Source organism: Lathyrus oleraceus, chromosome 2 (assembly GCF_024323335.1).
Source record: "Lathyrus oleraceus cultivar Zhongwan6 chromosome 2, CAAS_Psat_ZW6_1.0, whole genome shotgun sequence".
In the NCBI taxonomy this organism is placed as follows: domain Eukaryota; kingdom Viridiplantae; phylum Streptophyta; class Magnoliopsida; order Fabales; family Fabaceae; genus Lathyrus; species Lathyrus oleraceus.
In genome coordinates this window covers 181903339-181914345 of record NC_066580.1, presented here as the reverse complement: position 1 = coordinate 181914345, position 11007 = coordinate 181903339, and the positions used below count along the sequence as shown (strand labels likewise).

Below are 11007 nucleotides of genomic sequence, written 5' to 3'. Positions count from 1 at the left end.
CCCAACCCTTATGCATAATCAAAACAAAAATACTTTAAAAAATTATCCTATTCAATAAATTATTCAATCAAATACATTAAAAAATATATTAAAAAAAGCATCCTATACAATAGATTATCTTTTTCAATAAATTATTTCTTCAACATAATTGAGCAATCTATTAAAGATAAAAAATCTCAACAATTAAATTTGAGTCAGTATGTCATTAATATTTTTTTTTATATAAATAGATAAAAATAAGAAAATTAAAAGAGACCAACAAATGCATCTCAAAGAATAAATGCATTATGAATTATTGATTTTGATCATGAATTTAATATTAAAAGAAAGATTTCACCAATTAAAGAATTTTTGAATAGTGAAGAATTTAGTTATGCTTTAGAGATGCTTAAGAATAAACATGTTATAACCTTGATCTGTCACATAAAAGGTCTTTTAAATGGGCAACAATTTAGATCCATAAGGATGAATAAAATAAAATCCTACTAATGTAAAATAAAATCCCACTAATATGTTTTTAGAATTCTGTGAACGATTTGCAAGAGTGAATTCTATCCAAATAGGAATGAAATTCTCTAGTGTGAAGTTTAAGAATTTAGTTTTTATGTTTCACGTTAGTAAATTTAAAACTTCAAAGTTGAAGAAAAGTTAAAAAAAAACTTTAGGTTTTATAAAATTTGTTAAAGTGCAACAACAATTGCATTCGACTATCGTACGTAACAACAATTTTGTCCACTTAATTGTTGCACTTTGAAGGATAGTAGTTATTTGGCAAAAAAATTCATTTTATTGGAGACTTCTGACATATTTAAGATATTTATTGTAGCACTTAATTGTTGAACAATTTTAGACAAGGATCCTTCAACTAATTTTAACAAATGATCATTAAACTCATGACACTAAACATATGATTCATTTCACTACTTTAAGCCATCTCCTCCTCCAATCTCTACTTTTGTCCCACTTACAACAAAACACACAACACTGTCCAAATCAAATTCCAAAACTCATTTTCATCCCTTAAATCTTCTCCATCCCAAAAGCTCACAATCAACATTCCCATTCCACCATTTTTTCTTCTTCTAGTTCCTTCAATTATGACCAAGTCTTTCAGTTTAACATAAACAAGAACAATAATGCATTTTGGGATACCCAAAACTCGAACCTTCTCAAAGCTGAATCTCCTCCTAATCCACGGCCTTGGAACAGGCCTTGGATCAACTGTGCTATGGTAATGGAGTATCTTCATCCGCAAGCTAACAAAACTATTCAACATATACTTACCAGACCTAATTTTCTTTGGAGGATCCTACGCGGCTTGGCTGGAGTGAACCGAAGAGGTTCAAGTTGAATGTATGATGAAGCTCAAAAAGTTGAGGTGAACCGAAGAGGTTCAAGTTTAATGTTTGATGAAGCTCAAAAAGTAGAGTTTGTGGTCGCAATTGCAAAAGGGTTTTCATGTTTTAGACTGATATAGATCTTGTGTTACCGATTGTGTTTGCGTAAATGATTTGTGCCATTGTTTGAAATTGCAGTTTGCAACCGCAATTATGGCCGTAGTAATGCGTAAACATTGTAACCACATTGGATAGTAATTGTGATGTGTTTTAAAATCAGCGTACTTCCGCGTTAAAAACCACAACAGACAACTTCAAGAATTTGTCAGAGCTCAAAATTTAGAACTCAAAACTTAATTTAGTTATGAAAGTGTTTTTAACTACTTCCTTCGTTCCTTTATATGTGTCACTTTTTAAAAAAATATTTGTTCCTATTTAACGGTCACTTTAAGAGTATAAAGTTGTAATTTGTCAATTACCCTTACTTTTTAAATTAATTTTACTTGTACATTTACTTATAATTACTCCACCATTTTAAAATATTCCAATGTCTGAAATTAATGTTGCGTGCATATTAGGATTACATGTTACCACCAATGGAATTTCAAGAGGTTCACTTCTCAAAAAAATTAAGGAAGAATTTTAGTATTTTCGCTCTTTAAATGGGAGCTCTTTAACCATAGTTCCTAAGATATGTCATGGAAAAAACAAAATAATTCATGAAAGAAGAAATGATGGAAGATTCATTGGGAAACCATGGAGAAGAAACAGTAGAAGACTCATTGGACAACAAAGAAGAAATAGTGGAAGATTCACTGGACAACAATGGAGAAGAAACAATAGAAGACTCATTGAACAACAATAAAGAGGAAATAGTGGAAGACTCTTCTGACAACAATGAAGAAGAAGGAGAAATGCCAATATTGGATTTTGATTTAAACGAAGAGGCTGAATATGAATAAATTTCCAGAAGAAGGAGAAAAGTCTTCACAAGTGGCTGAGGAGTTTCGTCTGGTGATTAGAAAGATGCTAAAAAAAATTCTTCCTAAATTTTATTAAAGTCTTTGTAATGTTTAAATCTATGATGTAGAAAGAAGTTCTTCCTTCTTTATAAATATCTTGTAGTACTGCAAATGAATGATGTTCTTGTTTTTGAAAATTAAATATTTTCTGTAATATTTTTCTTACATTAAAGTTATTTTCTATAATATTTTTGTTACCATTTATTTGATTTTTTTTATTAAATATTCTTTATAAATTGATTCAATATGATTAAAGTATTTTTCATAGTAATTTAGGAATGCTTTTAAGATATTCCTAAAATATTGTTTTCCTTTTTTTTATTATTTTGTTTAGGAATGTTTTTTATTCTTTTGTTTTTAGGAATGTTTTTTATTATTTTGTTTTTTTTTATAATATACGATTTATTTTGAGTTTTTATGTGAAGTACATAATCTATTGTTGTGTCTAAACTTTTTAATAAACTTTTTTAATAATAATGATTTTTCATATGAAAGAAAAAATATGCTTAAAAAAAATTTAAAAATAAAACTTATAAGTTGTGTTCTTGGTTTTTTAATTGTGTGCAAGTGACTACAACCCAGTCACAATGGGCATTACTCTGTGTTTAAGTACTTACAAACTTCTTGTACTAAAATTGGATCACACTTCATTTGAACGGGTAATTGTCCTTCTCTTTCTAGTCTTTCCTTATTCAAATGTAAAATTTTATATTTATTAGAACCATTGGCTTTCATGATCTCTATCATGCATAATTGCAATGTTACAAATATATGATTGAACTTCACAGATGAAAAGTTTTCAAATGACTTCACCACCGCACAAACAAGTTCATCAATAGTTTTAGGGGACTCCTTGTGTTGTAATGATTGTATTGCATTGAAAAATCCAAGGTCTAAGACATTTAAATCAGAAGAATTTGCAGGTTGACACATCAAACGAATATCAAATCCATCTCGTGTGGCTTCTTGAATGAACTCTTGATCATCATGATTAATATGAGTTCTTGCATTATCTTGTTGGATAAATATTGTACTAGTATCCAAATCATCTCTTGGCCATTTTTCCTTTATAGTTGGCAAGACTTTTTCAATAAGAAATGATCTTATGACATCTCTATTTACCGATGTTATTGCTTTTGTCTCCATTGTTCCTGCAACTCGGTTAGCACTTGTCCTTTTAGCAGGTTCCTGGGTAACAAATGGAAAAATACCAATTTCACCTGAAAAAATCTCATTTCCTTGCGAGTCAAATCTTGGTCGAGTAAGAGAAACTAAAAACATAACTTTGGCAATAAAGTTTTTGCTTTTACATGTACGATGTGGTTCATCCTCCTCCGGTAGCAAATAATAGTTCTCAGATTTCTTAGTCATGTAAAACCATTTTTCATCAATATGAATAATATTATGCATACTTTTAAACATTAGATCATGTGGTATACCTTCGAGCATTGACAAACAAAACTCCAACCTAACTCTTTTGTTTTCTTCTTTTAAAAGTGGCTTTATGGCATTTGAGTGACGTCGTATAACTCCTAATTTTAAAAGCCTAAAAACAGATGTTGGATTTGTTTTCAATGCAAAAGATAAAGACCGGATGTTTGTTCTTTGTCTCAAAGGAATTTGACTAATTTGATTAGGATTAATTTGAATTCTCTTACGTCCATAATTTTTTGTCTTCCTATGGGACACATCATGTATTTCACTTTCTTTTGCTCTTTTCCAAATACGTTGAATAGTTCTCCTAGAAACAGAAAATGATGAAGCCACCACATTTGTAATTCCTCTACGTGATTTTTCACCAACACTTTTTTGTAGTAACTGGTGATAAATAGCTGTGCGTTCTTCACTGCTTAAAACTTTTAATTTTTTTCTTTCATTATTTAGTTCATCTTCAATATTTTCTTCTCCATTTGGTACACCTTCAAAATTTTCTTCACTATTTAAAGCATCTTCAATATTTTCTTCCATATTTAGTACGCCTTCAATATTTTCTTCACTTGTTTGATGCATCTTCAATATTTTCTTCCATATTTAGTACACCTTCAATATTTCTTCACTATTTGATGTATCTTCAATATTCTCTTCATTATTTAATTTGTTATCTACAATATTTTCTATACCTTTAAATAAAACTAGGAAAAAATTATATAAGTCAAGTAATATATTCTTAAACAAATATTTATTGAAAAAATAAATTATTTATATAATTCTAAATCAACAAAAAAATTAATGTTATTAATAATGATAATAGTTTTATTGGTAAAAATTCATCCTAAATAACTAAATTATTTATTTTTGAGGCTTTATTCAAAAAAATCTAATCAAATACGATTTTTTTAAAAAAACCAAATATTTAGGGCTTGTTTGAAATGCATCTTAAAACCTCTTTTTTAGTTTTTGAAAATTTAAAATTTAAAAACTTGTTTGAATATAATGTTTTGCAAAAGTGTTTTTAAAAACTCTTTTCTATTTTTCAGTTTTTAAAAGTAAAAAAGTGAAACAGTTTAGTTGTGTTTTGCTTCTCACTTTTTAGTTTTTAGTATTATAAAACTTGAAGAAAAAACATAAAAAATTTATAATTTTCATTAATAACATTAATGTGATTTTAAAAAATTAGATTATCAAACAAGTTTTTTCATTTTCATATTTTTAAAACAGTTTTTAAAAATTACTTTATCAAACAAATTTTTTGTTAATTTTCTTCTTAAAAATAGTTTTTTAAAATAGATTAGAAAAACAAATTTTAAGAACTAAAATTGAAAAGTGTTTCAAACAGGCCCCTAGTTATTTAAAATCACATGTTTTAGAGTATTCCAAATCAAAACGGTTATCTTTAAAAATAAAAATAATATTAATGATAATCATTTTATTCATAAAAAATACATTAAAAATCATCATACAGAATAAATTATTCAATCAAGTTCATATTTATATCCATAAATGTCTTTCAAAATTATTTATTTTTTATTATTCTTATCTGTTACCTATTTAATTGTCTTTTTTAAAATTATTCCTCTACCAATATGCAAAATCAAAACAAAAATACATTAAAAAATTATCCTACTCAATAAATTATTCAATCAAATACATTAAAAAAAGCATCCTACAGAATAAATCATCTTGCACAATAAATTATTTCTTCAACTTAATTATGCAATCCATAAAAAATAAAAAATCTCAACAATTAATTTTGAGTTAATATGTTACTAATACTATTTCTTTATATTATTCTTCTTCTTCTTCTTCTTCTTCTTATTATTATTATTATTATTATTATTATTATTATTATTACTATTATTATTATTATTATTATTATAATTATTATTATTATTATTATTATTATTATTATTATTATTATTGTGATATTCACCAATTAACTATCATAAATTATGTAAAAAGATAAAAATAAGAAAATTAAAAGAGACAAAAAGAAATGCACATGAAAGAATAAATACATTATGAAATTATTGATTCTGATCATGAATTTAATATTAAAAGAAAGATTTCACCAATTGAAGAATTTTTGAATAGTCAAGAATTTAGTTATGCTTTAGAGAGGCTTAAGAATAAACATGTTATAACCTTCATCTGTCACATAAAAGGTCTTTTAAATGGTCAACAATTTAGATCCATAAGGATGAACAAAATAAAATCCTACTAATATCTTTTTAGAATTCTGTGAACGATTTGCTAGAGTGAATTCTATCCAAATATGAATGAAATTCTCTAGTGTGAAGTTTAAGAATTTAGTTTTTATGTTTCACGTTAGTAAATTTAAAACTTCCAAGTTGAAGAAAAGTTAAAAAAAAACTTTAGGTTTTATAAAATTTGTTAAAGTGCAACAACAATTGCATTCGACTATCGTACGTAACAACAATTTTGTCCACTTAATTGTTGCACTTTGAAGGATAGTAGTTATTTGGCAAAAAAATTCATTTTATTGGAGATTTCTGACATATTTAACATATTTATTGTAGCACTTAATTGTTGAACAATTTTGGACAGGGATCCTTCAACTAATTTTAACAAATCATCATTAAACTCATGACACTAAACATATGATTCATTTCACTACTTTAATCCATCTCCTCCACCAATCTCTACTTTTCTCCCACTCACAACAAAACACAAAACACTGTCCAAATCAAATTCCAAAACTCATTTTCATCCCTTAAATCTTCTCCATCCCAAAAGCTCACAATCAACATTCCCATTCCACCATTTTTTCTTCTTCTAGTTCCTTCAAAAACCTTAGTTTGTAACTACCTACCACTATTATTATGACCAAGTCTTTCAGTTTAACATAAACAAGAACAATAATGCATTGTTGGATACCCAAAACCCGAACCTTATCAAAGCTGAATCTCCTCCTAATCCACGGCCTTGGAGCAGGCCTCGGAGCAACTGCACTATGGTAATGGAGTATCTTCATCCGCAAGCTAACAAAACTATTCAACATATACTTACCAGACCTAATTTTCTTCGGAGGATCCTACGCGGCTCGGCCGGAGTGAACCGAAGAGGTTCAAGTTGAATGTGTGATGAAGCTCAAAAAGTAGAGTTTATGGTCGCAGTTGCAAAAGGGTTTTCATGTTTTAGACTGATATAGATATTGCGTTACTGATTGTGTTTGCGTAAATGATTTGTGCCATTGTTTGAAATTGCAGTTCGCAACCGCAATTACGGCCGCAATAATGCGTAAGCATTGTAACCACATTGGATAGTAATTGTGATGTGTTTTAAAATCAGTGTTCTTCCGCGTTAAAAACCACAGCAAACAACTTCAAGAATTTGTCAGAGCTCAAAATTTAGAACTCAAAACTTAATTTAGTTATGAAAAATCTTAAGTGTTTTTAACTACTTCCTCCGTTCCTTTATATGTGTCACTTTTTAAAAAAATATTTGTTCCTATTTAACTGTCACTTTAAGAGTGTAAGGTTGTAATTTGTCAATTACCCTTACTTTTTAAATTAATTTTACTTACACATTTACTTATAATTACTCCACCATTTTAAAATATTCCAATGTCTGAGATTAATGTTGCGTGCATATTAGGACTACATGTTACCACCAATGGAATTTTAAGAGGTTCTCAAGAGGTTCACTTCTCAAAAAAACTAAGGAAGAGTTTCAATATTTTCGCTCTTTAAATGGGAGCTCTTTAGCCATAGTTCCTAAGATATGTCATGGAAAAAACAAAATAATTCATGAAAGAAGAAATGATGGAAGATTCATTGGGAAACCATGAAGAAGAACTAGTAGAAGACTCATTGGACAACAAAGAAGAAATAATGGAAGATTCACTGGATCAACAATGGAGAAGAAACAATGGAAGACTCATTGAACAACAATAGAGAGGAAATAGTGGAAGACTCTTCTGACAACAATGAAGAAGAAGGAGAAATACCAATATTGGATTTTTATTTAAACGAAGAGGCTGAATATGAATAAATTTCCAGAAGAAGGAGAAGAGTCTTCACAAGTGGCTTAGGAGTTTCGTCTGGTGATTAGAAAGATGCTAAAAAAAATTCTTCCTAAATTTTATTAAAGTCTTTGTAATGTTTAAATCTATGATGTAGAAAGAAGTTCTTCCTTCTTTATAAAAATCTTGTAGTACTGCAAATGAATGATGTTCCTGTTTTTGAAAATTAAATATTTTCTGTAATATTTTTCTTACTTTAAAGTTATTTTCTATAATATTTTTCTTACCATTTATTTGATTTTTTTCATTAAATATTTTTTATAAATTGATTCAATATGATTAAAGTATTTTTCATAGTAATTTAGGAATGCTTTTAAGATATTCATAAAATATTTTTTTTTTCCTTTTTTTTATTATTTTGTTTAGGAATGTTTTTTATTCTTTTGTTTTTAGGAATGTTTTTTATTATTTTGTTTTTTTATAATATACGATTTATTTTGAGTTTTTATGTGAAGTACATAATCTATTGTTGTGTCTAACCTTTTTAATAAACTTTTTTATTAATAATGATTTATCATATGAAAGAAAAAATATGCTTAAATTTTTTTTAAAAATAAAACTTATAAGTTGTGTTCTTGGTTTTTTAATTGTGTGCAAGTGACTACAACCCAGTCACAATGGGCATTACTCTGTGTTTAGGTACTTACAAACTTCTTGTACTAAAATTGGATCACACTTCATTTGAACGGGTAATTGTCCTTCTCTTTCTAGTCTTTCCTTATTCAAATGTGAAATTTTATATTTATTAGAACCATTGGCTTTCATGATCTCTATCATGCATAATTGCAATGTTACAAATATATGATTGGACTTCACAGATGAAAAGTTTTCAAATGACTTCACCACCGCACAAACAAGTTCATCAATAGTTTTAGGGGACTCCTTGTGTTGTAATGATTGTATTGCACTGAAAAATCCAAGGTCTAAGACATTTAAATCAGGAGAATTTGCAGGTTGACACATCAAACGAATATCAAATCCATCTCGTGTGGCTTCTTGAATGAACTCTTGATCATCATGATTAATATGAGTTCTTGCATTATCTTGTTGGATAAATATTGTACTAGTATCCAAATCATCTCTTGGCCATTTTTCCTTTATAGTTGGCAAGACTTTTTCAATAAGAAATGATCTTATGACATCTCTATTTACCGATGTTATTGCTTTTGTCTCCATTGTTCCTGCAACTCGGTTAGCACTTGTCCTTTTAGCAGGTTCCTGGGTAACAAATGGAAAAATACCAATTTCACCTGAAAAAATCTCATTTCCTTGCGAGTCAAATCTTGGTCGAGTAAGAGCAACTAAAAACATAACTTTGGCAATAAAGTTTTTGCTTTTACATGTACGATGTGGTTCATCCTCCTCCGATAGCAAATAATAGTTCTCAGATTTCTTAGTCATGTAAAACCATTTTTCATCAATATGAATAATATTATGCATACTTTTAAACATTAGATCATGTGGTATACCTTCGAGCATTGACAAACAAAACTCCAACCTAACTCTTTTGTTTTCTTCTTTTAACAGTGGCTTTATGGCATTTGAGTGACGTCGTATAACTCCTAATTTTAAAAGCCTAAAAACAGATGTTGGATTTGTTTTCAATGCAAAAGATAAAGACCGGATGTTTGTTCTTTGTCTCAAAGGAATTTGACTAATTTGATTAGGATTAATTTGAATTCTCTTACGTCCATAATTTTTTGTCTTCCTATGGGACACATCATGTATTTCACTTTCTTTTGCTCTTTTCCAAATACGTTGAATAGTTCTCCTAGAAACAGAAAATGATGAAGCCACCACATTTGTAATTCCTCTACGTGATTTTCCACCAACACTTTTTTGTAGTAACTGGTGATAAATAGCTGTGCGTTCTTCACTGCTTAAAACTTTTAATTTTTTCTTTCATTATTTAGTTCATCTTCAATATTTTCTTCTCCATTTGGTACACCTTCAAAATTTTCTTCACTATTTAAAGCATCTTCAATATTTTCTTCCATATTTAGTACGCCTTCAATATTTTCTTCACTGTTTGATGCATCTTCAATATTTTCTTCCATATTTAGTACACCTTCAATATTTTCTTCACTATTTGATGTATCTTCAATATTCTCTTCATTATTTAATTTGTTATCTACAATATTTTCTATACCTTTAAATAAAACTAGGAAAAAATTATATAAGTCAAGTAATATATTCTTAAAAAAATACTTTCTGAAAAAATAAATTATCTATATAATTCTAAATCAACAAAAAATTAATGTTATTAATAAGGATAATAGTTTTATTGATAAAAATTCATCCTAAATAACAAAATTATTTATTTTTGAGGCTTTATTCAAAAAAATCTAATCAAATACGATTTTTTTAGAAAAACCAAATATTTAGTTATTTAAAATCACATGTTTTAGAGTATTCCAAATCAAAACGGTTATCTTTAAAAATAAAAATAATATTAATGATAATCATTTTATTCATAAAAAATACATTAAAAATCATCATACAGAATAAATTATTCAATCAAGTTCATATTTATATCCATAAATGTCTTTCAAAATTATTTATTTTTTATTATTCTTATCTGTTACCTATTTAATTGTCTTTTTTAAAATTATTCCCCTACCAATATGCAAAATCAAAACAAAAATACATTAAAAAATTATCCTACTCAATAAATTATTCAATCAAATACATAAAAAAATACATTAAAAAAAGCATCCTACACAATAAATCATCTTACACAATAAATTATTTCTTCAACTTAATTGAGCAATCCATAAAAAATAAAAAGTCTCAACAATTAAATTTGAGTTAATATCTTATTAATACTATTTCTTTATATTATTATTATTATTATTATTATTATTATTATTATTATTATTATTATTATTATTATTATTATTATTATTGTGATATTCACCAATTAACTATCATAAATTATGTAAAAAGATAAAAATAAGAAAATTAAAAGAGACAAAAACAAATGCACATGAAAGAATAAATACATTACCAATATTATTGTTGGTTTCTTCAACGTCTTCTTCTTCACCAATATTTAAATCTGGCAAAGGAATAAATTCTACATTTAAATCTATGGGCCAGTTTGTTTTAGCTTTAAAAAAATGGATTTTTTCTTTGTATTTTTGAAAATGGATTCTACAAAAATGTT

General features: G+C 27.2%; 2 protein-coding genes across 2 annotated transcripts; both read right to left on the bottom strand.

The window, feature by feature from the left end:
* Positions 1 to 2953: 2953 nt before the first annotated feature.
* LOC127122522 (uncharacterized) lies at positions 2954 to 4327 on the bottom strand. Its single transcript, XM_051052843.1, has one exon. The coding sequence runs from the start codon at positions 4325 to 4327 to the stop codon at positions 2954 to 2956; it is 1374 nt and encodes a 457-aa protein (XP_050908800.1).
* Positions 4328 to 8465: 4138 nt separating this feature from the next.
* LOC127122521 (uncharacterized) lies at positions 8466 to 9242 on the bottom strand. Its single transcript, XM_051052842.1, has one exon. It carries the CDS (start codon positions 9240 to 9242, stop codon positions 8466 to 8468), a length of 777 nt encoding a protein of 258 aa, XP_050908799.1.
* Positions 9243 to 11007: the final 1765 nt, after the last annotated feature.

Excerpts from the sequence above, each read along its gene's own strand:
- LOC127122522 (XM_051052843.1), bottom strand. The coding sequence starts at position 4,327 with ATGGAAGAAAATATTGAAGATGCTTTAAATAGTGAAGAAAATTTTGAA.
- LOC127122521 (XM_051052842.1), bottom strand. The coding sequence starts at position 9,242 with ATGACTAAGAAATCTGAGAACTATTATTTGCTATCGGAGGAGGATGAA.